Raw genomic sequence first — 27,376 nt, forward strand, 5'->3', positions numbered from 1 at the left:
TGTATAACTCAAAATAAAAATATTAAAAAAGAAAGAAAGAAACACATCAATCAATCAATCAATCAATCTGTTAAACAGCAGTGAGACTTCTCAGTGGCATAGTCTGCGTTTTTTCAATAAATCTGGCTGTCTGCTTTGTTTTGCTGATCCCTCTCCACAAATGATAAAAAAGCTTTCATAAAGCTTTCACTTTACTCATTGATTTCATAGACTCCACTAAACGCTGCATAATATGCTTAGATGATTAGTCTACGTTTTTTTTTTTTTTTACTACTTTTTTAAAAAGTTTTTTTCAGTAAATTATTATTATTAGTTTTGAAGTCTCTACTTGCGCCTTTCTATATAAGGTATTTGTTTTGGAAATTTTTTGTGTTCTTATAAATATTGAATAACAATGAATTTGGTATAATTATGATGGTCCTTATTTTTGTGGAAACGTCAACCATTTTTTCAGGATTCGGGAAGTTTTTACTGCCACTTTTGACCAATTTAATGCACCCTTGCTATAACAAAGTATTAATTTCCAATAATATTAAATACTAACCCCAAACTTTAAAATGGTAGATAATGTTTAAATGTTAAAGACACTTTTAAAACTTGTACATTTATAAAAATATTATTACAATATGAAATTCAGACCGTGATTCATCATTTTCTTTTTCTTTCTTTCTTTCTTTCTTTCTTTCTTTCTTTCTTTCTTTCTTTCTTTCCATCCATACTGACATTGTGAATGATGTAGGTGTCTTTTGTCCTCCACTGGGAAGACAGGCATGAGTTACAGTAATCATCACAGATCTCTGACGTGATGAGGGAATTGATAACTCGCTGGTGGAAAATGGAGGCTTGTTTAAAAGAAAAAAAACGGGCTCTTTTTCCGAAACAGAATACTTTAATGCACTCTTGAAGAAAAATAATTGTACGTAAACTTGACAGTGAAAACTTGAAGTGGTTTGGCAGATGATGAGAGGATTTAGATGACAGTATTTGAGATTGAACTGGGGAGGATAGGACTGAAACAGGATTCTTGATTAGGGCTATTAAGCTCAAGTTTAACAGAGATGAGAGCCGTTTTAAGAGCGGTGTGGATTGGGTAATATTGATCATTTTGGAAACGCCGAAATGAATCACTTACTAATTGCTAAAGCTTTGATTGCATGTGTGTCTGAGAATGGATGTTTTTTAACAGTAAATTTACGGATATAATGCTTGCATGTTTTGAATGAAGCATGTGAGTTGAGACAGCGGAAGGATGAATGTGGTATATAACAGGAGGACTGAGTCGACGAGAAAGCGCCAGAGAGAGAAAAAGAGAGAATAATCCCTCAAAGCCCAGGAGGATTAAGCATCCAGAGAGCATCACGCCATATTACACAGATGTTTTTAACCTCAGGTCAACTACCCAGAAAACATCTCTCACTAATTTCAGCACAGTAGGAAGAAAGGAAAAATGTCCATTTCTGAACAAGTGCAATTAGCAGCAGTAGATTAGCTTTAAGAAAGATGCTTTTAAGCTAAATGGATAAGCTAATGTATAGGTTTCTTCCTGATATTGCAGACCTTTTTGTTGTTTCCTTCTCATGATACAATTGCACACCTGGTTCCCAACTGTGCACACCTGGTTCTGGTCCAGTTAGTTCCTCATTAACCGTGCATATGTAAAATCTTGTGTTTACCTCTTCTTTTTGAACAGCATGGAATAGTATTGGTTGGTGGATGTTCCATATTGTGCTATGCAATAAGGGAAGTGCATTTATTTACCATATTTCTTTTTAATAAACTTCTTTTATGAAATAATTATGAATGTAAAAGAAAGTGGAAATTACTGGTAAAACAAAGCTAAGATGAATAATAGTGAGAATGTCACCATATCAGAATATCAGTTTTCTTTCATGAACCAAAAGTCAGTTCCTCCACTGGGCATCGGATCAGAGGCAGGTGCTTCCTGAACCTTTGCAGGCAACTTTCATCTTTCTCAGTCAGAAACATCTGCCATTGACTAAGATGAATGTGATCTGATGGATCACAAGTGTAAGTTTATTACGTAATGTGAATTGTAAAGACACGGATGAAGCAATCTGTAACTGGTTTTATCCAAGGATGGGCCATCAAACAACATCAAAGATAAAAAGAAATGGACACTTTCTAGGGAAGCATAGTGGAAATCAATAAAACTGATTTGAAGTATTTGTTCTTTTAAATGCCAAAGCAAAAACAATAGGAGTGAACATCAGGGAGGGAGATTGCTGATTTCAATTGTTGAGTTTTCACACAGTTGCTTGATTCCACCATGCATGTGTTTACGACAACATACCAATTAATTGGAAATATTATTAGATAATGGAATTATATCTAAGAGAAGAGACAGAGTGTCTTCCATGAAGATACATTGCTAATTCAAATCTATGACCTTTTTTTATCTGTCCTTGATGGCAAATCAGAACACCTCTCTGTGTCCTTGAGTAAAATTACCTGCACTCAGTCAAAGCCTATATGTATATATATCTAGATGCAGAGAGCAAGGTGCCATACAAATGGGAAATTTCACCACCCAGCTGTACACTAATAATTTCTTTGTTTGCAATTATGTGGATGCCACATACCTTATTAATTACATACCTCTTAATTCACATCTTCTTAGGTCTACAAATGATAACAATAATAATAACAATTTATTTATTACCATCAGGTCCAATAATAATAATAAATCATTGTTAAAACACATTTTAATTCAAAAAGTGCTGTTGTTGTTGTTGTTGTCAGTGCAACATGTAAAATATTGATCAAGACAGCCATAAGCTTGACATTTTATTTTATTTTATTTTAAACTCCATTTCTACATATGTTTTCAGTTACAGTATGTGGGCTAAGAGAAGCAACCTCTTTTCACTCTTTTTTTTTTTTATTCTTATTCACAAAGATAGTCTTGTTTTATTAATAGAAATATTTGATTTAGTTTTTGTTACATCTACAAATCGATATAATTTGCTGCTAGGGTCTAAGCAGAGACTATTACTGTGAAGCAATGCAAATAGTTAAATTCCAAATCCTGACCTGAAGCATGTAAGTGAACTGTAAAATGGATTTATAACACCACACTGTTTGATATATTTCACCGAACTGAGAGCAGAGAAATGATTAAATGCATTAATAATGCTGACTTCTTATGGATGCCACCATCTGGAAAGTAATTTAAAAACTTTTTGGGAAGGGAGAAAAAACTCAAGATTCTCACACATAATTTTATATAAAGAAGCACTTATTTTCATTACATCAAAGTAATTTAAAATAAATAAGAAAAGAGGTGAGAGGAAAAGAAAGAGATGTCACCTACTGGATGAATGGCAAAATTAATGTCTGAAAACTTAAAACTTTTCATTTTAGTCACCTGACTGTTACCACTTTAAAAATTCAGAAAGCAGCGTTCACAACAGTTTGCATCATTTAGTATGTGTCCTGTTTCTGTTCTTCCATCACACTGTAGATATGCCATTAAGTGTGTGTCTGTGTTTGAGGCACTGCACAAAACTCATCTGTTTCTTATTTTAACCTCATTTAACCAGGCCTACTTTGTTCTTCTGTTACTCTCCATTTCACGGTATATTCATATTTTAACATCTTCTGTGTCTTTCTTTACATGTATCTCTTCCCATTCACTTTCTAGCCAACTAATGGTGAAAGAAAAACTGAACCATTGGTTCCATTAATCCTGGAATATTTTAAGAGGTATTTAGACACTTGGACAGAAATGAAAATTAGCTTACAAACAGCTGATAAAAGCATTAGGGTTAGTAATGTTTGTAATAAACAAATCCATCAAGACTTTTTTTTTTTTACTTCTCTCCTCCATCCATAATATTGATGTCTCCAGTGACAAAGTTATCAGGAGAGAAATATGCAGAGTGTATATAAATAAAGTGTATGACCATCATTCAAAGGGGTTTCCACCAAAGACATTATAGTCAGTTTGACAAGAGCAGATGACTTGAAACTTATCAAAACGGTGAGTCACTCATGTCAATATGGAAATTCACCTAAGGCATCTAATGTTCCACATGAAACACATGTGATATTTACATAGTGATTCTGCCAGCTGCTTTCGGACCTTTTTAAATGCAAATTCAAGAACCGACTTTGGTGATCAAAGGTGTTGAAAAAAAATATTTTATTGGTAAACAATTACTAAACAGAAGGATATGGAACATCAAGACAATATGAGGCTAATAGCACATCAAAAGACAAACTGAATTACACAAAGATTCATAGCAGAGAGAAAGAGAGAAGAGGAGTGAAGCAGGTGAAGCATAGATCACAAGCTATAGATGAAAGCAGAAGGGGGGCTAGACAAGGACCAATGTCACATGGGCTGGGTAAACAGCGGCTAAAGAGCTTACACTACCTTGTTTTAATCTATCATCCTGTGTAAATGTTAGGTAAAATAACCAAACAATATTTTCACACTTTGTCAATCTGACTCAGGCCTCTTTGCTGATGCAAGCAGATTGAGAAAAAAAAAAAAACACTTCAGCAGCTAACTTATCATTCGGCATGTTTCACTGGAGAATCTGAGAATCTAAAGTCTTGGGTTATTGACAGAGATTACACCCAATCTGTCAGTATGAGCCCATTGCAATGCGGTCCAGTATAATCCAATAGGCTCATCGCCCACTCTTTGCTTCTCTCCATAAAAAGTGCATTGTTGTCCTAGCAGTGGTATTAGGCAAGCAAGCCATGCGGTCAGTGGGAGCCGACCCAGCTGCTGACACAGTGCTGGCTGGAACAGTGCTCAGTATTTGAAGAAGGGAACACAGAGCACTGAGCAGCTCTATCCCTGCAGTGTTTAACACATTACAGGGAGGCGAAAAACATTTCTTTTATTTGAACCTGTAAAGTATTTAAAAAGCAATAGCTATGCAAGATCTGCAGCTGTGTGGATTTGAGACAAACTCATGGTGGATGATGAGATAATATTGATCAGGTGCATGGAACTGCTGTGATTCTCAAACTGGTGAGATAGATCAAGAAGATATGGGGGAGTCTGAGGCAAGCTGTCACTCCTTTTACAGTGAATATTAAATCATTTATATAATATTTAGTCATATAACTTTTTTGTGTGTGTAGACACATTCTGTACCTTAAAGTATAGTTTGTAAAAAGCTATTAAACATTTTCAATGGTGTTGATTATCCTATTATTACTAATTGTATAAATGAATAACATTTGAATCACAATTTTCCAATGAAAAAGAATGTGACAACTTGACAACTATTTTTTCAATAGCCTTGTCCTCGAAATGTTAGCTATGAGCTATTCAACCTAATTCATCAAAATGAATTTGATACAATTTAATTCTAAGTTCTTGTCATATTTTACCATTTTCTAAACTATAGCGAATAAACTGTGATAATGTGAAAAATGTTGATGGTGTCCAAATAAATGTTGGCTTGACTGTATATAATGAAGATAATTTTCATCCAACTATTTAAAATATAGCTGTTAAATTTAAGTACACAGTAACAGTAGATAATACAAATTTAGGTCAACCAATTACCAAGCAATGGTTCATTTTCTTCAGTCTGTGGTGTAAAAAGGTCTCCTCAGGAATTAAAGAGAAACACCGTATAAGCAAAACATGGCTAGCTCAAGCTTATTTTTTGGTCCCAAATTTTTATAAATATTACCGGTAGTCCAGTGTATGAAGAATAGTTGGGTATAGTATGTCAGAGTTTACTTTATTTTGATATCATCACTTACATAAATTGACTATAGTGTCATGCACCCACTGATTTTGCATTTTAATTGAATTAATATCAAGACATAAATGAAATCTAATCTTCAATTGATTTAATTATTTTTTGAGAACAGAATTCACAAATTTTCATATATATATATTATATTATATTTCATATTATTATTTATATTTTGGACATTTTACATAAAACTTTATATTTACTAACACTGACAGCTAGGCCCGTTATATTGCCAACTATTTGCGGCGCATATCAACAAAATAACATTTTGGAAGAATTCTAGTTTTGACAGTAATTCAAATGTGAATTGAACGCATCTTATCGGATGTATCTGCTAGTAAACCAGCAAAATACTACCAATAGAGGGTGGCGATGAGCAGAGGGTTTTGTTTGCGGTGAATCGGACTAGCTCCTCCTTTTAAACCCACCAACAACTGCCCCTCGCTCCAGCCCACCTATCTCTCTCTCATTCTCCCTCATTGCATGTTCTTCATCCTAGGTAGTGCACCATTAGAACAGATGCGTTCCAGTTTCTCCGTCTCTCTCTCTCTCTCTGTCAGCGTTCACTTCCTTACTTTCACCCCTCCCTCCCTCTCGAGTTCTCTCCTCCTCTACATCCTCGATCTCTCAGCAGCAGCAGTTTGTGTCCTGAGAGAACTGGCACTAAACTGACGCATCCATGGGGCGCGCGCAGCATCTTTATTTCACCACATTACAATTTGAAGTCATATAGGGGAAATATTCACGTCAACGCAGCAAACACACATTAGAGTCGTTCGGCGTTTCATCTTCCGGCTTAAAACTCTCTCAGTCGCACCATATCTGTCTGGGTTTGTGACATTTGTAGCTGTGTTGAGCCGCGGCGATGGATGGGGATTCGTGTGTTCGCGTGTGGACTCGACCGCTGCAAGTGATGCTCCAGCAGAAGAAGATCAAAGCGCGGAGGAAAAAGCGTAAGGACTTGTTCGGAGGACAGATGTGCTTCATGGGGCTGCTTCTCCTGGCGGTGTCCTGCTTGTCCAGTTTGGCCGAGAATTCCGGTGAGTTTCGGTTCAGGATTTGTCAGGAATGTGTGTTTGTGAAGGCGGAGGGGGGTAATGGAAAGTTTTACGGGAGAATCATACTGGCACTCTAAACTGTTTTAGTTTGAGAACCGTATCGCGTTACTGCACTGAGTTAAAGAGAAACATGCAGAACCACATTCTGAACTGTTAAATAATGTATGGTTGTCGAAAACTGTTCAACTTTACAGAATTACACCGCTGTTTTAGATCATGTTCACATTGTTTAAAGAGTCATATAGACAAACCAGCTTTAGAGATACGCACTTGAGAATGTAATTTTTTTTAAAGAAACCTAATCACATAATTAACAGATTCAGAGAACTGTATACCAGCACTATAAACTGTTTAGAGAGCAACTGTTAGAGAACTATATCAGCCGTTGTTGACAGCTGTAGCCTACTCACACAATGAACAGTTTTAGACAGCCATACTTAAGACTGTTTACTATCATTATTAGTGTTATAAAGCACTGTACTCACAATGTTAAACACACAAGGAGAGTGGTGCTAACACCACAAAATGTTTTAGAGAGATGTAGTTAGCCTATTATTAACTATATTATGATATTAACTGCTGAGGAGAACCGTAGAAGTGCTAGAGAACTTTACAGATTAAGTGAACCATAGACCTACTCTGCATTTAACTGCTGTAGACAACTGTCTTCAAACTGTTAACCACATTAACATACATATTCACACTATTAACCATTTCAACGAGGTGTACTTGAGACTGTTATATTAAAGAACCATACTTACAATATTAACTGCTTCAGTGAACCATAATAATGCTAGAGAATTTAACTGTTTAAGTAAACCATACTCTAATGGTTCATGTAAACATTAAAGTTAAGGCTCACATCAAGTTCAAGACATTGATGCTTGCATATAGAACGGCCACATGTTCAGCACCATCCTACTTCCACTACTACAAATCTATATCCCCTCCAGACGTCTGAGAGATGCTAGTGAGCGACTTCTTGTGGTACCATCACAGAGAGGCTCAAAATCAGTCTCTAAATCTCGTCACCATTCCTGGCTGGTGGAATGATCTTCCCACTCCTATCCGGAATGCTGAATCCCTAACAATTTTCAAGCAACAGCTGAAACTCATCTCTTTCGATGCTGCTTTACTTCATCCAAAAAACAAAAACAAAACAAAAAAACTTTTCTAGCTTGTACTTATTTGAACAATTCCTGAAACTTGGTATTACGAGCACTTCCTGTGTGTGTTTGCCTATTTAAGAAAAATCGTTTAATGTATTTCCCAATTGTAAGTTGCTTTGGATAAAAGCATCTGCAAAATGACTAAATGTAATAACTGTTACAGACAGCTGTTCTTACACTATTAACCATTATAGAGTTGTGTACTTACTGTATGTCTGATAGGTTTTCAATAACCTCACTCAAATTTAACCGTTTTGGAGAACCACACTAGCACTCTAATCACTTTTTGAGAACTGTTAACCATTTAAGTGAATTAATTAACTGTTGTAGACAGTTGTATTGACATTATTATTAAACATACTAGAGAGGCGTACTTAGACTGTAAACTTAAAGAGCCATACTCACAATATAAACTGTTCATACAGTTTCAGTATAGTTAATATTGTGAGTATAGCTCATTAAGTTTACAGTCGTAATTAGGCCTTATATATATATATATATATATATATATATATATATATATATATATATATATATATATATATATATATATATAATATATAATATATATATATAAATATATTATTATTATTATTATTATTATTATTATTATTATTATTATTTTATGTAACTAACACAAGTATCCCGATAATCAAAATCATCTACTTTGATTATAGAATTATGTCCATCACTAATTTGTTAAAACTTCACCTGTCACCTATTTTCTCAGGCCAACATTTTAAGATCACTTTATCACACACGTTTATGTTATAGCAGACAGGACTTGCACAAAGGTTTTTCCTTAAAAGCTGGCAAATATTAGCACAGAGGCTTTTTTATCAGCTTGTCTAGATTTTTCCGCTCCCTCATCCACGATACCATGCAATCTGGATCCATCCACATACAATACACTTCATCTGGCTGTTCGTATCTTTGCAGCTCGGCACAAAAATAATGGCTCTTTATAATAATCTTACTATTAAATGTATCTCTAAAAGCCATTTAGTGTTTGTGTATCTGTCGTAGTACCCGACATCATACAAAACAAAAGAAGATTTCGTATAATGCTCTGCATGTTCACTTAAGGGCACCGTATTTGTAGATAATCTTGTTGTATAACATAATTTCTACAACTGTGTACATTGAATTATGGCTGTTGGATGTAATGGACAGAGTATTTCATTTACATATACAGTGTTTTAATATAGAGGAAGATGTTCTTTTGCAAATGCCAGGAGGGAAAGCAAATAAAAAGAAGTAGAGAAACAAAGAGGTGGATTTGGAGGGAGGAATAGGGAATGATGAAGGCAGGGAGAGCTGTGCCGAGAACCTGCCAGCCAGCACAGACACTGATATGAAGTGATTGCTCTGTCAGTTGCTTACTGGCTCTGACAGACATGCTGCCTGCATCTGGGGCGGCAAGTCAGGCCTCTGACCTTCTTTATTGTTTGTCTGAGGTTATCTATTTATTTATTTGTCCTTTCTTTTCATCTTTTCTCATGTTCCCCATTTTCTCTCTCTCTCACTTTTTGTTTCTCACTATCCTTATCTCTCTTTCACACTGTTTGGACAGGATTAGATTTTCAAACGGCTGGAGTAAAATTATTAACAGAGGACATCTGTGATGTCATGAACTGATTTGGACAGGATTTGGATCTCAGTGTTTTTTTTTATTTTATTTCTCTAATTTTATCCCGAGAAAGTTGAAAAAAGGTCTAAATTAATAATGAAGGTGTGCCAGGTAATAATATAGCTCTAGTAATGATATTAGACAAACGTCATATTAATAATTATTTTTATTAATAAATGTAAATAAATGAAACGAAGCCAGATTAATACTGTACTATAAACCACTGCTTTTCAGATTAAACTCACATTCCAGATGCTCCTAGGTACCTGATGTTCAAGCATTGCATGCTCTTATCTGGAAGATGGACAGAGAAAGAAAGGGTAAAACAAAGCATAATGGACAGTGTGTTTGGCAACAAGTTTAAAATGCACAGCACTGGATAAATCTGATGTCTTTAAGATCAGGAGTTTTCCTTAATTGCAGTTCCAGTTTCTGGCTTTTGTGTAATGTTTTGACCCCTTATTCATTTATGCTGTTTTAAAGAATATATTTATCAAACCTAGAAATTTGTACTTTTGGCCCTAATTTTTTATCAGGAATTTTTGCAATTAAAAAAAAAAGAGAAAAAAAGAAAGACAGCACAGGCAAAATATTTTACCAAAAAAACTGTAAGGTATACATTTTAAAACAATACAATATTTTAGATGATTCCACCATTCACTTGCATGTACTTGACATTGATTCACATCACGAATCTTCAATTCCTCTGATACTTGTGAACATGGAACTATGGACAATAGAACACCTGAAAAAGACTCTCAGCAGAGTGACTGAATTATGTTCAAATGAATGAAAGTCATTGCAGAGTGATAGACTGTCCACAGGTGTCTTTGACTTCAGTTTGAAACAGTACAGTATCACCCTGATCTGTGCCCCTAGAAGCTCATCTCTTTGTACTTCCTTCTCTTTGTTACTTTTTCATGTGTGAATCAGAGCTCAATGAGGCCTACACTTTTTAGCCACCCTATCAAGCCAGTGCTGTATTTTCTCTAAATCTTGCAATCATTGATCATTGCTCCATTTTTATATATATATATATATATATATATATATATATATATATATATATATATATATATATATATATATAATTAAAAATGAATAAATATATTTTTTTTATGGTGGTTTCCTTTGAAAATACTGGTATGTCAAATACTATTTGTATCTACTGTCCAACCAAATTGTTTACCCCATGAATGGAACTGATGCTACCATAAATATATAATCAATTTTCTGACTGCAGTTACTTACACTGGCCATAACTTCTTACCTCTTAGCCCCGGATGAAAGCTCTAAAATGTACAGTAGTGTAGATAATGTCTCCATTCTATAGGTGACCAGGCTGCTTAATTGATTTTGCTTTCCAAGTATGGTTACTTCTTGTTGCTCTTAACTCTCTTTCTTCCTCTCTCTCTGTTCTGACCAGCTCATTTATCATCCACTCTGGCCCACACCTTGCCTCTATTTGGAGCAGAGCAGTTCATTATTTTAGCCAGTTTTACACCACGCTGGTCCACAAGCCTGACAGCAAGCTAGTCCCAGATGGATGACTTGAGATGGATCAGTGCCGTAATTGTAATTCTGTACTGCACAGACAAATTGAAGGTTTAGAATGTGTGTGAAATGTCAGAGGTCTATCAGTGTTCAGGTTACAGATTTGTGGCCATTGAAGCCCATGCACAGGTTATTAGGTGTCAATGTAACAAAGGAGTAAATTAAGTCTTCAAGGGATATTAGGTCCATATCTGTTATCATGTGTTTTTTTTATTTATTGGTTATAGTCAGTATTTGATATATTTATCATCTGGTATCAGATATTTAATTTTTGAATGCTCCTTTCCACTTTTTTTTTGGATCTCAGGTTACTTTTGCCATCATCTACTATAGCAAGATTTAACAGGGATAGTGCTGCATTACATGTATTGTTATGGTCAATGTGTTATCCTGTGGCAGAATGTTCTGTTAGCTTTCAAATATACTGACTTTGCGGATTAGTTTTCATTTGAGCTGATGCATGGAGCAAGTGCTGTTGTTGTCTGGTGCACCATTACCTACAAAAGCCATGCTTACACACCAAACCTGCCTCCCTTTGACAGCTAATCATTCACAATTCTCTTTGAAACATGGCTTTACACTTTAAAGCAGAGTCCCAGCTCTAAATATACGCCGCATAGGCTGACGTTTCTGCAGATTTTCTGAGATGTATTCACAATGAATAAAAATCATCCAGTCATCTGATCAAGTGTGAAGAGCAAATAATGGCTCATCTTTCAGTACATCACAGTTGGCAATTAAGCTCCCCGTTCAAACACTGATTACAAAAATCATCTCGACAGTCTAAATGTACAGCAAGATACTCGGTAAAGTAAATCAAGCTTAAAGAGGAGGCACTGCACATATTCTAAAACCTAAAATACATTTTTTTGCTTTCTCATTTTTAACATGGTAGATGAATGCATACTTTAGTTCCTGTTATTTCTCAGTAGTTTTTCGAAAACATTAAGTGTGCCCTACATATCCAAAAGTGTCCGTATATTACGGCATTAGAATGATGAAGTGGCATTGTTATTGACTGTGCTGAGCTGTTCAAAGAAGTTAACATAAACCTGTCTGTGAGTGCCTCTTGAGCTGGACAGTTTGATTACTAAACATATAATCAGAATGAATAGAAATAAAGGTGGAGTTAAGTGGTGCATGGATGACAGAAGAATTATCACAAGTGTGGTCAGCAGCAGTTTATATCATAATTGAGTCGTGACTGACATTAAAAAGTTCATAGAAAGAAAACATCATCCAGTTCTTAATCATCATGTTCACATATTACTCCATTCATTCTTTTATTTAAAATAGGGCAGGATGTACTGTATTAAAATGAAGGAATTTACCATATAGATTTTTTTAACATTTCATTGTATTGGGTTTTACAGTTAAGGTAAATGTCTCTTAATGTCCTGGAAGAAAATGAACGGTACATTTTCTGTTTACAGCGTACAGCCTGTAGTCAATCAAAATGGAATGCATGCTTAAATATTCTGTCTAGTGATTGCTTGTATAGCACTGGTAGCACTGTGTATTTGATGTTGAAGACAATTCCATGGTAGATTTACTGAATCCAGGAGTCTTAGATCTTCTCTGTATGTTGAGGAACACTATGTCACATGATTTTATTTTTTATTTGTTTATTTTACTTCTGTAATGTGATGCATCTCCTATGAAAGGATATTTGGTGAGTAAAAATGTACAGCAGGACTTTTAGTGGTTGTGAATTGATTGTATTGTGAAAAGTCAATGTCACAAACCTGTACGCGAGTTTGCTAAAATAATGGCTAAATAGCTAGTTTGATTAGCATTATCCAATAACATTTGCAGCCTCGGTATCATTAGCAGAAAGAGATAGTCATTTCAGAGAAAGGGCAAGTTATTATTATAAAACATTTTTTTAAGTCATTATAAACTTATTTTTTTATAAAATGTAATATTCTTAATTTAATTAAAGTTAAGAAAAAGGACCTTAAGTGTATTAATCACAAAGATCTTTTTCTAAGCATGATCTAAAATCCAATCAGCAACCTATTTTACTCATGTAATGTTTTCAGAAAGTAAATATCGTCGATTTTGATTTAATTTGGAGAGCTGGTCAATATCTTGAATAACCTGAGAGAAACAATCTCAGTAATTAACAAAAGGTACTGAATCCCCCAATTGAACGTCCCTAATTAATACAGTGGCTTTATTTTAGGATAGCTGTCTATTTTGGAATACACAAATTTAGTCAGGACAGAGGCAGCTGGAGCACATGACAAGGTGAAAAGGCAATGGAGAGAGAGAAACAGCAAAGGGTTTTCTACCTCCTCCACATGCCTCTCCTGCAGATGCCCTCACGTGTAGCGCAGGTCATTATTTCAGGGAGGAGGGGGTGCCCTACATACCTTTTTTCTCACTATATATATACTGTAGTATGCTCTAAATGTCCTCATTAGAAGTGTGATTTATGATGCCCCTACGCTCCACCTACTTTATGTTTGTGCTGCACTATAGGCGGCTCAGGCCCTGCATTGCATCTGTTTATGGTGTTTGCTAAAGCCAAAACCGCTCTGACCGAGTAAATCAAATGCAATGCACAGTTCAGCAGAACTCAGCAAGACCACTGAACATGTCCTAGAGAGACTCTGGCCAGCCACTGAGCGAGAGGACGGATTGCACACAGATGTTTGAAATATTTTAGACGTATGGAGATGAAAAGCAGCCACACATTGTAATGCAGCAAGGACAAGCACATTATACGGGCACCGTGCAAATCGGGATGACCTGCCAGAAATATTACACACTGAAAACAATATGTTCTCAAGTTCACTTTACAGAAACTAGTATGCTGATGTTTTTTTAGAGCGGAAGATACAGTATGAGGGTGGTAACCTTGCGTCTGATGGCCTGTGTGCAGCAGCTATTTGGTGCCGTGAGATAACTTATTGTCTTATAAAATGTTATATAATAATTTAATAGTTTTTTTCTCTCTCTCTCTCTTTTTTCTGTAAAACAAGAAAGACCAATTAAATGTGTTTTCACCATTTGATTGAATTTGTTGACATATTAGCAACCTATATTGCTTCCTATATAATGTGCTGCTTTTTATATCTCTCAAAATATTTGTCATGATAGTTGAACAAAGATTTGTCATTGGTATCAAGAAGTGTTGCTGTATTCTGAGTTCTAAGTGTTGTGAATGATGATACAGCTAAACCGCTCTGCTGTCCGCAATTAGCATGGAACCCCAGCACACGCTATGAGTGCTAGCACATGCAGATAGCCTTTCACCTGCACTAAGAGGGGAAGAAGAACTTATTAGCTTTTTAATTGTCTGATTTGGATCAAACGTGAGCTGACTACCATGCAGTGTAGTGCAAATTACGAGTAAGGATATGAGTAGGTAGCTCATTACTTTTCACACAGGATTACTTTTCATTCAAATAAGCATTTCTACTCTGTAAAAAAAGACAAATATGCTTAAGATATTAAAATCCACTATGAAAGAATAATGAGTTCTAAGCCTTTAAGCTTTTGAACTGCTTTGCATTTATATAAGCCTTTGTTTGATATTCTGTCTGATTACATAAAGCCGCGGTTGAAACATATTTGAAGGTGATGTTGGTTTGTAATGTAACCTGCTGTGGAAGCGAGTACTGACAAGAGATATTTTGGTGGAGTTGGTGGTTTTTGTGATTTCCTGAGCTGTATGTGAGGATGGCCAAAACAAGCCATTACCCCAAAAGAACAATGTCTGAGTTGGATAAAACAGAAGAATCAGACACAGCTGTGATGTAGGAAGAGATTTTGTGGTCCAGTGCCACCAAGACAAATGCAACACTCGTTTTGTCTCAAAAATACAGTGAAATATGGTGCCAGCATTAGTAAGACTGCTTTTCATTATCAGGGACTGGGCATCTTGTTAAAATAAAAGAATGTGTCATCTGACTCTAACCCCAACAACAACCTTCAGTAAATTTCTAAAATGAAAAATGGTGTGTAAGAATAGGCCTGAAGAATGTATGAAGCTAGTGGTAAATATTTAATAAAAATATTTAAATGTGGGGATTAAAAGATAAAAATAGATGTGTCCCAAGTTGTGTACTTATGCAATATTCTATGATGTTTTGTAGTATAAATAGTAAGTGCACTTTCAATACTTGGATGATGCACTTATTGTGGAATATTGAACACTTCATGACGCAGCTTAAATTACATAGCGAAGGGGGAGTGGCTTTCAGTCTCTGATTATTAATGTCAAAATAACACTAAATAATTAATACACTACATGGTTGAGTGCATACGTGAATGCTTAATTTAGGATGCAGCTAATGACATGGTTAAATTAAATAGGAGAAATATGATGATACTGTGCAATCTGTCCTATGATTGACAACCTAATGTTGATTGGTGAAGTGATTACAGTATTTGTAAAAATGACATTTTAAACAATGAATCTGACTAATGCAGTTTGCATGAATGTGTAAAACTATTTTCAAATTATACTGTTTAATTGTTCAAAATTTTATAACTATTCTGGTTTTGGGTTAACTGACTCTAATTATACATGTTAATGAGGGGTTGCGGCTAAATTAGTCAACCTTATTGCTCAACTTGACTAGTCAACCTTTTTTTTGCGATTCATTATGCATTTAGTATAATTTCATAGTCTCAAAGCTTCCTGACTGGCCCTCTAGGCCTTTGAAGATTGATGGGTGGAGATGAGGCTCTTGTCCAGCTCTTCTGGCTGACAGCAGACATGAACAGCAGGAGCCTTACCGCCAGCAGTCACTAATGAGACTATTAATGGTCTGTCACATCCTTAAATGATCCATTACTGATACCCAATCACTGACTTTATATATAACCACCATAGATTTACTCCTGATAGTTTGTTTAATCATTCACCCGATAATCTGATCATTAACTATACTGTACAATTCTCAGACAGATCCATTCCCATTCTTTCCCTGAGACCCAATCATTTCAGCACTCAAGAAATCTCATATGGAGTTTATTTTTTGTTTCTTTCTAGGTGTTTTTTTATATCATATACCCAAAAATATGACGATCCCCTTCAGAATTATTGCCTCCCTAAAATAAATAAATAAGTAAATTAATAAATGTATATCTTTTAAAATAAATAGTGTGATACCATAAAGACAATACGTTATAAAAAAGAAATGTTTTATATATATATATATATATATATATATATATATATATATATATATATATATATATATATATATATATAATTGTGAGTAATTATTTATATTACTATGTTTAAATATATCATATTTATTTATTTATTTTATTATTATTATTATTTATTTATTTTTACACTTTTTTTCTGCTGACACCCTAGTGGTCCCGGAAGGTCCCCGTTCCTCTTCCAAACAGATGTTTGTCTTCTGTTACATCACTAATGTAATACAGTGTTTCCACAACACCTTAAATTCTACCTTGCTTTTCTCTGTCTAACTTTGTTTGACTAGTACTGGCCCATATTCAAGTTTTTGCCTAATGAAGATAAACTAGGTAATTACGGTTTTGGCAGCGTGGAAGTATGCAGTATTATATTTATCCATTTTGACAGTATGGGGTCGGATGTCTAAGGGTACTCTGAAACTATAGGATAGAATTTCCCGGGTAGTTCCTCTTCGCAACAGCTGCTATCTGGGACAGTCTTCTGTGGGACAGGTCCTCAGGTGATGTGTTGCAGATGTGGCTAGGAAGAGCAATCTATTTTCTATTTGACAGTGTGTAAAGAATATAGCAGAAGCATCTGCATTCTGCAAGCTTTTTTCATTGAAATAGCACTGTTAATGACAGGATTTCTATAGCATTACCAGCAAAATTGAAATAAATAAACACCTTTTAAAGTTTAAATTAAATGTTATTTAATAAAGCTAAATAGTTTTGTCTTATATCCTTATGGTTAAAGGTGAAGCATGTGCTTCTCTACCACTTTTTTTTTCTTAAGATAACATCATTGGTTCAACCAATGGTTTGAGTTTGAGATAGGATAAACCCTTAAACCTTTTTTTCTGTTTTTGTGCAACTAGTTGCACAAATATTAAACATTTCACCTTTAAGGTGACCAGTGTATGCTTGTGTGTGAAACTTCAATTAACTGGTCCTTAATTAGTGTGGTATTGCAGGTAAATAGCTTTTGATGTGTGACAAATAACTAATGGAAGACTCTTGGGAATGATGATCAGTACTTTCTGTGGCTCTCTTTGGGCATATGCACCTAGAGGCCTTATTATTCATTACTAAGAAGTGACTAAAATACTAATGAGAAGTAAATAAGACCCTTTCCATTAATGATGCTGCCCATTACAGTATCATATTTGAGTAAATCTTTAATGAGCATTATTGTTGGGTGACAGTGCATCCAGTGACACTAAAGTCACCCTACTTTTGCATTAATTTACAGTTTATTTTGTAATTTGACCTCATTCAAGATAATTTTGCATCTGCAAATAGTGTCCCTTGAAATAGCACTGCAGTAAAAAGAGTAAAGTTGTATAATCTGTCTTAGTCATGTTTGCTCTCTGTGAAATCACTTGAACATCAGGACAAGCACCTACGGCTCTTTCTTTGTAGAGAGAGGTCCTTTGCCATAATGCATCCTTGTCTTTCAGCTAAATTTGTATGCTGTTTTATGGTAAAGCACTGAGTATATAAGGCATGTTTCTCTCTAGGGTCTGGGCATTTAACATCATACTAGAGGCCTTTTGCTTCATGACATGCACCATGTTGTCTTTGTAGATTATAACAAAGAGGGGATAAAGGACTTGGTTATGTAATATTTTCTATGTAATTTTTGGAAATGGTCGTTGACTTTTTCTTGTACATTTCATGATAAAGGTGATGGTGCAGACGTGCAGTAGTGCATATAAACCTTATTATTCATTAGACGTGTCTCAACTGCTTTTTCTACTTATGCTTGACTAAATATATATAGAGGAATAGAGACGTAGACAGATTGTATGCACAACAATTTCTAGCCACACATACACACATATATATCGCTTATATATGCATCTTATACTCATTGAGGCTGCATTTATTTGATTAAAAATACAGTAAAACCAGTAATATTGTGAAAAATAATTGCAATTAATAATATAACTTCCTGTTTCAATATATTTAGTTTTCAATTATAATGAAAACTATTTATTTTTATTATTTGATGCATAGAAAGTTCAAAAGAACAGAATTTATTTGGGAATATATGTATTTTGTTCAACATTATACATTTATTTACAATATTTTTATACCACATGTGCATTTTCAATCTCAGTGAGGGACTGTCTCTTTAATGGGCTGTCTCGCAGAGGTGCCTTGGGCTCTCTGGTGCAGCTGCATGCTGAGACTTTCACATTCATTACTTAGAAATGCCTAAAATACTTCTGCGGAGTATCTCAGACCCTCCTGTGTTGAAATGTTTAAGGAGGATTATAGTTATTCACATGCAATGACACTTAATGTAAAATGTAAAAGCAATGTTCTTTATTTAAGAGATAGAAATTCTGTCTCTTAAAAAAAAGAACATTGCTTTTACATTTTACATGAAGTAAGTGCATATATCATCAGAATTTTCTTCAAAATATTTTTTATTCTCTGCACGTGTACTCATGTGTTTCGATTAGCCATCTCCATCTGAGCGTGATGTCGTCACTGTTCTGCTCTGGTCTCTGCGGTTACGTCACATCTCCATAGTAACTTCTTGCCTCCTCCTGCGTGTGTGTTTGCCGTGTGCATTCTGGCTCGCTGCACAGGTAATGCCATTTCTGTGCAGCATGTCAGAGAGAAACACAATATCTCCAGTGAAGCTGGCACAATGAGGCAGAGCTTTGCTCACTCTAACGGAGCTGCTATTTCCTCTTTATCATGCGTTTGAGGATATAACCTACATGGTAAATTATTTAGCCAATTAGTTGCGTTTTAGCCTTGTAGAGTGAATAATAAAGACTCAGAGAGAATTCACTAAACAGTTAGGGTACTTTGCTGTGCAATAACAAAACATGCCTTAGCCTGTTTACTAACCAACCATAGTTATTTTTAACATATTTAACATTTAACCATTGGCACTCTTTTCTGAACCTTATTCCAAAACTCAATTCTATTTGCTTTCTGAAAATAGCATTGAATTTATTTTAAAAGAGATGATGATTTTCAATTGATCATGTCAGTAGGTATTATTAGAATCAAATGATGTACAAATGATGAAGATGTATAAGCACACTATTCAGAATTATACATTACAGCATTTAGGTTCATTTATGGTACCATTTTATTGCCGATTTATAATACTGAAACAATCTGTTTTTCCCCATTCAGTTTGATAGGCAATCAACTTCCCAGTTAAAGACCATGTATTTTGCAAGATTTATTCATATTACTAGAAATAGGAAAAAGTGTGCAATATATCAGAATAAGTCCCGTCTCCTAAAAAAAAGAGGCAGTCGCCAACTGGTAAAGTCATTGCGTCCCTGCAGCTGCTGTTAGAAACTCCAGTTCCCATAGAAACAGTCAGTGTCCTGAGACACATGCTTGGGATTGTACATGCGCATTGGCTGGACCAACTTGAAATATGCATTTGAGCATATAATTAAAATTTAAGGAATAGTTAATGCCAATTTTGTAGATGGTTCAAAATACATTATTTGAACGTGAATTTGAAAAGTTTTTGAGATTTTGGTAATTCCCTATAGAGGTGGGAGTTAGACATGCATGCCAGAAAGAGCTGCCCAGAGGCATTGCAAATATGGCCATTTAAATGACTTTCCTCGAGAGGGACTTTTACTGAAAGCCACAAAAGAACTTTGGCCAAATTGGTCGGCTGCACCCTCTAAAACCCAACACTCAGAACTGGCCTGCAAAATTTAGAATTGCAGCATGCAAAATTGCATTTAGCATAGATTTTGTGAGCACATTTTTGCTGCTATCTAATTTACATAATTCCTTTAGTGAATCGGGTATTAAAACAACAGACAGCGTGTTCAAATAAGCGGCATGATAAATTCCCCTTTTGAAAGACGGAGGGATCATATACCGATGAAGCATCTGTGTGGCTCGGTTTCATGCTTCGCTCGCTAGTCTCTCATGTCCTGGACAGATCCCTGCTGTCTCTTTACTATAAAGAAGATGCTAAGGTGTCACATTTGCCAAAAGTGTCACAACCGTCTTCACTTCACTACATGATTCTTGTGACATCTCAGGGGGTGATGAATTATTAAACAGTTTTTACTAGGAATGTCAATGTCTGGATCGGTTTGAACTTTTTTGTCTTTTTGTTGATAAAGACAAACTCAAGTTTCCTATCAGTACCTAAGAGGAACAGGGTGTTCTGACACTCTCCTTACAACCGTATCCAAGTTCCGTATCACTGTTCACATCACATCACAATGTCAAAATGCGTCACGTCATTGCGTAACATCATAATGCACCCCACAGCCCCGAAGCCCCATGAGTGCTGTTTTTTGATAAATATAGAGGTTTTATTTATAGCGACTGGAGCGGTAAATGAAAGGAGTTGCGCAGGAAGACGGTAGAGTGGAGTGGAGTAAGGGCAGAGACGCTTGAGGACAGAGTGACCCAGATGACAGCGCTGCCAGAATAATCACCCCCTCCCAGACCAGGCAAACTCAGGCCGAGACGCTGCTGCAGGAGCATTCGCCACGTGATGTCACTTTTATTACGCCTCTGCTTCACTCCGCACCACAGACGGTCCTCATGAATATTCGCCAGCTGACTTCCGGGGCTCTACTGCTCACAGTAATACAAATGAGAAGTGGAGCCTATGAGAGTTTTAACAGTATGTAACACATTCTGGCTCACTGTGTCCCTGTGAATGCAGTGTGAATAGGAGATATCACACATTAATTCTGGGCTGGACTGGTCAAACCTGCCCAAAACAACACTGTGATGAGCCCAACTTAGAGCCGTGAGTGTGATACTCAGCTGTGTTGGATTTAGTTTGTATAATAACACTGGATAATAATAGATTGGGAAAAAAGTCTGTAATTCTAACTTTGACATTCAAGGCCCTTGCATTTCTATTTACCATCTGTCATTTTTATAAGTTCCAAATAATTGTAATAGTTGTAAATGACTGTCACACTCACATGACATGCTGTCTCTGTCTTTTCCATGTGAATATGTGCATTATGTATTTGTGCTGTCCAAATTACATTCAATATACAATCTGATCTGCATTCTCTTTTATAAAGCAGTTATTTGCTTTAGATTTAAGTGAAAATGCTCAGCATTTGATATCACTTAGCATTTGCAATATGTTTATCCTCAGTAAATGCAGTGATTTGATCAAAAGTGACAGAAAAGATTTGACATTACTACAAAAAGTAATCTTTCTATTTTTTTTCTATTAATAAAAGAAACATGAAATGGTTTCCATAAATAAAAATAAATAAATACTCGAGAATCACAACTCTTTTCAACATTAATTATGAAATTAATGCATTTTATAAGAAATGTTTCTTGAACAGCATGTAGTATTTCTGAAGGTCATGTGACATTGAAGACTGGAGTAATGGCTTTGCCATCACTGAAATAAAATGCATTTTAAAATATATATTAAAATAAAGACCAGCTATTTTCAACTTAAGAATATTTCAAAATATGGTATGACTGGATTTTTTTTTATCTAATAAATGCATGAGAATACAAGTCTTCTTTCAAAAACATCAAATCAACTTACAACTCTTACACTAGCCTACTGAACAGTAGGCTAGTGTAAATAATATTAGCAGAAAAAGAGTAGTTTAATAGAAAGTACATTTCTAGACAACACTTTACACATATTTGTCATATCATATTCATGTCATATCACATATTTATCATAAATTGTGCACTTTTATGTTTTGTAAGTGGGTCCCTTGTATGAGGATTGTAATATTTAAGAGTTTGTGTCAAATTTGTCAATTGGTCATATCTTTTCTAACCTAAATACGTAGATAAATCTAGCTGCGGTTAGTGACAATAATTTTTTTCTATGTGTTTTACAGGTTATGGCATCTCCAGTCTCTCAGATGAAGATAGTGAGAGGTGGGAAAGCCGCAGGCTGCTGCAGGACTCTGACATTGACAGCAACTTCACTCAGGAAGCGCCGGTTGAAAAGAACTGCACACCACCTGGTAAGAGGTTTAGCACCCCACACATAAAGAAAACCTAACACAGTCTACCAGCTCTTTTGGTTCAATAGCACAGATAAAACAGGAAAATTATTCTTTTTCTAAGGAACTTAGCATGCCAGATGACTAATGTCACAATGGATGCAACACCTCAATATGATTAAGCAAGAAGTCAGCAAGAAGTTTAATTTCTGAAAATCAGTTTTGATAGTGGAATGTTCATATTGGAGCATGTATTGGATTCTATGAACCTTAAGATCATGTGATGTTTTCTAAAATGAAATATTGTCATGTCTTTTATTTGTTCTCCTCTGTTTTATGAGTCCACAGAGGTATTAGTCCTGTATCAGGACTATCAGTAAGTCAGACACTAACCCTTGTGTTGCTTATGAGTGAATAATCTCACCGACACAGACTTTGCTATTGTTTCTCTTGGGGCTCACTGGCTCGAGAACATAATGTGTGTTTTAAACCATAGAGACCCATGAGCTGTGACCAATTCAGTGGTTAACAGTGGGTTTCTGGCCAAGGTGAAGACCAGACACGTCACCTATAATGAAGACATTAAAGTTTATAAATGTATTACTACTGTGAGAAAAGTCAACTCTTTTAGCTGCTATTGTTGAGTTTGATTTGAGATTTGGTTAATGTCTATACAAGATCCCATGGTAAACACTTTCACACCCACTTTTAATTTCTGACAGAATTAGTATAAACAATTTGACGTTTCTAATCTGTTCCTCATTATTTTCCTCATTGTTATTCATTGTTTATTTGCATGGTTTCTTGTATGATCTTCTGTGTAATTCGATGCACTAGGCTACATTGTGCTCCACACTCTTTGACAATGTGAAGAGGCCAATTAAAACGGGTCTGAGGGAGAGGCAAGGATGAACAAAGGGGTCATCGATACTCTGCGGGTCTATTGATTGACCGTCTCCCTCTTCTTTTGAAGCTCTCCTCTTTCCCCCTGCAATGCATTTACCGTAGATGGGATCAACTACAGCACACTGTTAGTATCTGATTCCACTTCACTGCTCAGTTTGCTTGTTGCTCAGGAACTTCATACATTTTCTTATAGCCGGGCTATATGTTTTTAGTGGCACCAAAAATATTTGGACAATGTTGCCATATTTAAAAATGTATAAATTCCTTTTTATTATATAACAAAATATTACTGTTGTCAAACGATTAGTTGTGTTTAATCGCATCCAAAATAAAAGTTTTTGTTTACATAATATATGAGTGTGTACTGTGTATATTTACTATGTATATATAAATACAAACACATGCATTTATATATTTTAGAAAAATATTTTGTTTACATATGAAATATATTTATATAAATTATAATAATTATATAAATGTATACACATGTAAATATTTTCTAAATATATACTGTATGTGTGTGTATTTAAATGTACATAATAAACAAACAGTACACATACATATATTATATAAAAACTTTTATTTTGGATGCGATTAATCGTGATTAATCGTTTGACAGCACTACAAAAAAAAAAAAAAAAAAAAAAAAAAAAATATATATATATATATATATATATATATATATATATATATATATATATATATATATATATATATAAACACACACACATACAGGCATGCATTCATTCATTCATTCATTCATAAAAAAATATATATATATATATATAGAGAGAGAGAGAGAGAGAGAGAGAGAGAGAGAGAGCATGGAACGTAACGGCAAAATCAGGAAATTTACTGTAAACTAAAACAAAATTAATTAATATAAAATTGAAATGTAAAATAAAAAGAAATAGAATAATATATTTGGAGTTGGTAAGACTATTTTACTGTATTTGAAAGAAGGTCCTTATGCTCATAAAGCCTGCATTTATTGATAATCAAAAATACAGTAAAAATAATAAGGTATGTTAATGCAGTAATGCTGTGAACATTTTTTACAATTTAAAATTCTTTAAATTGTAATTTAATACTTTCTTAAAATCAGTCAGTAATGAAATAACAAAAGTATTAATTCTTTAGAAAACATCTTGCTGACCTCAAACGTTTTAATGTTATCGTAAATTCAAAATAAGACAAACATTGGATAAGTAATGCAAAAATGGCTCAAAAAGTTAATTGTTGAAACAATTTGATTGTATGTTTGCAGAAGCCACATAGTTTGAAATTTTGGTTTTTAAATGCAGTGAAATAATGCATATATTTTTTAAATGAGGCTTCAGTGTCCATATACTTTGGGGCCACTGTATGTCATAAATACTGTTATTTTATATGCGTTGGCATGACTTTTATATTTTATATGTGATTAGAGTAGAAAAGGGGAGTGTTTTAGGCTTGAGGGAAACACTTAATCTGCAGTGAATACAGAGGAATGTCAAGTCTTATGGATGGTGAGATAGAGCAAAACATATGATTTGACATCTGTCCAGAAATAAAACAGAGCAGGAGGTCATTTTCCATGGGGAGCCATTGTATCTGCAGTGAGCTCAGTGTGTAATGGCCCAGCTCTGCTGTTATGAGGTGTAAAGGGAGCAGCTTTGCGTCTGTAACACAGCGTGGCCTGCCTGCTTTTGTTTTTGTTTTTTTCTGTGGGCGGATTTGGGTGAATGTTTCCAAGTGGGGTCCTGGTGTTTTAGGAGGCTGTGTTTCTTGCCAAGCATCTCCTTGATCTTGCCGTTAAAGAGCGAGCTGTGCTCTTAAGCTCTCGCTCGTGTCCAGATGCCCGCTCCCCCACCCGTCTCCAACACCAGCCTGGCGCCTTGGCACAGGTTGAGGGTTTCCTTACTCCGCTGTTTAAAACCATTCTTCCTTTAACACGGCTGTAGAAGTCTACACATCACACTAGAGAATAAGTCTTGCTCATATCCTGATGTTCAAACCTGGTTTTTTACTACACATACACAAATGTTGGGAATGACAACACTGTTTAAATGTATGAATGAAGGCCCTAAGTTATCATTACAGACTGTGAGAATCAATCTCAGACAAGAAACTTGGACATCAATAGTTCAGGCTATTTTTGACCAAGAGATAGCAGACTGGAGACCTATTACTGTATGATGCTGTTAACAAAACTAACTTGTTTTGCCATTGATATCAATACTGTATTCACCAAGTTTGCATTAAATTAATTAAAAGCAATAGTAAAGACATTGATACAGTATAATATTAATGTTTTCAGCATTTATTAAAAAAAACGTTCTACTGAACTTTGCTTTGAACTTTGTTCATCAAAGAATCCTGATCATGGTTTCCACAAAAATATCACATCACAACTGTTTTCAACATTAATAATAATAATAATAAAGATTTATTGTGCAAAATCAGGATATTAAAAATGATTTCTTAGCTTTGCCGGAACAAGAAATATGCATTATTAATATTTTTTAAATAGAAAGCACTTACTAAATAGTTAAAAAAAAAATTGTTTTTACTTTGTCATCAAATATTCTTCTTCTTTTTTTTTTTTTACATGTTCATAAATGTTTTAATTATAAGAATATTTAATAATTATTTAATAAATTATAATAATTTTATTCCTCACAATATATGCTCTTTCCTTCTCGTCCGTTTATTGGGCTTTGCAGGCAGAATCTCCCTTTCCTCAGCATTCTTTCATCCTTAGTGTATGTGTAGTCATTTAATTTTTCATGTGCTCTGCTCTCCCATGAATCTTCAGGAGTTCTGCCAGTGCACAAATCCTCCTTGGCACTTCCTGAATATTCGCAAATGCATCATAACAATCAAGACAGCCCATCATTAGCTTGATTACTGAAGCTAATGAGCTGTTAATTATCTCTTCATCCATCAACTCCTATTGTCTGTCACACGGCAATTAATGTTGCTCAAGCAGTAACAGTGACTGACTGGAAGCGATGATAATAGATTATGACCTTTGAACCAATATCAGCAATTAACTTTACCTATAAGTTTATCCACTGGAATTGATTTTATGACAAATCATTGATTCAAGTTAAATCCTTCAATATAGTCATTTAATGAAAATCAGTGATTGATCTGAACAATTACAGCTAACCTATAAATTCTGATCTTATTATGTTGTGTTGATTTCATCTAACTGAAGCGTGCTCCTGTTTTTGTATTCCTGTGTACACAGTTGGACATTTGGCTAGCAGATGAGTCATGTGACCTGACCTTTGAGAGCAGTGCTGACCTTAGGCTTACGGCAGAGAGAGTGTGTAGGACTGCTCAGCTGAAATGTGACTACACACAGAGGCTCGGGCAGATGATTAAAATGTCTACTCTCATCTTTTTTCACCTGTCTATTTTCTCTTTGTTTCCTCTTTGTGGTTGCCATACTGATGTCAGGAGGACCACAATATTTATTTATTTATTTATTGTTAAATCTTTTTAGTGTTCAGCCGAAACATTTTCTTTCTACATTTCTGTTGTTTAGTCCCAGGAAAATTCTGTAATGTTGATATGTCTTTAATAGTGCACCCAAGGAATATAACCTTAAATTAAAACTAAAACAGAAATAAAATATTAAAATATAAACTTATTTTATTTCAGTTGCCAAGGCATAATTTATTATTTTAGGTCAGTTTAATTTGAAGAACTAAAATAACTAATAAATAAATAAACACAAAACTGAATAAAAACACAATATAAAAATCATCATCATGTCATTCCAAACCTACATGACTATATTTATCTTTATTTCTAAGAATGTGTTGACTGTTTTTGCCCAGTCACTGAAATTTTTTTAACCTCCATGACTCAAATTTTACAGACAAAAACTACAATTTTATTGTTAGCACTGTGGGTCTGATTATAAATGTACAAACCCGATTACAAAAAAAAGTTGGGACGCTGTACAAATTGTGAGTAAAAAAGGAATGGAATAATTTACAAATCTCATAAACTTCAAGATGGGGAGAGGATCACCAATTCCACCAATGCTGCGGCGAAAAATATTAGAGCAATATCAGAAAGGAGTTTCTCTGAGAAAAATTGCAAAGAATTTGAAGTTATCATCATCTACAGTGCATAATATCATCCAAAGATTCAGAGAATCTGGAACAATCTCTGTCAAGGCCGGAGAACCCATACTGGA

The 27,376-nt window shown here is 34.8% G+C and overlaps 1 protein-coding gene across 1 annotated transcript; it reads left to right on the forward strand.

Annotated features, from left to right (window-relative positions):
• The first annotated feature begins 6,200 nt into the window (after positions 1 to 6,200).
• On the forward strand, positions 6,201 to 26,862 carry LOC113099846 (sodium/potassium/calcium exchanger 3). Its single transcript, XM_026264801.1, has 3 exons — positions 6,201 to 6,787; positions 22,168 to 22,296; positions 26,417 to 26,862. The coding sequence occupies exons 1-3, from the start codon at positions 6,613 to 6,615 to the stop codon at positions 26,437 to 26,439; spliced, it is 327 nt and encodes a 108-aa protein (XP_026120586.1). The 5' UTR covers positions 6,201 to 6,612; the 3' UTR covers positions 26,440 to 26,862.
• The last annotated feature ends 514 nt before the right edge of the window (positions 26,863 to 27,376 follow it).

This window comes from Carassius auratus, unplaced genomic scaffold, assembly GCF_003368295.1.
Source record: "Carassius auratus strain Wakin unplaced genomic scaffold, ASM336829v1 scaf_tig00217072, whole genome shotgun sequence".
NCBI classification, from domain to species: domain Eukaryota; kingdom Metazoa; phylum Chordata; class Actinopteri; order Cypriniformes; family Cyprinidae; genus Carassius; species Carassius auratus.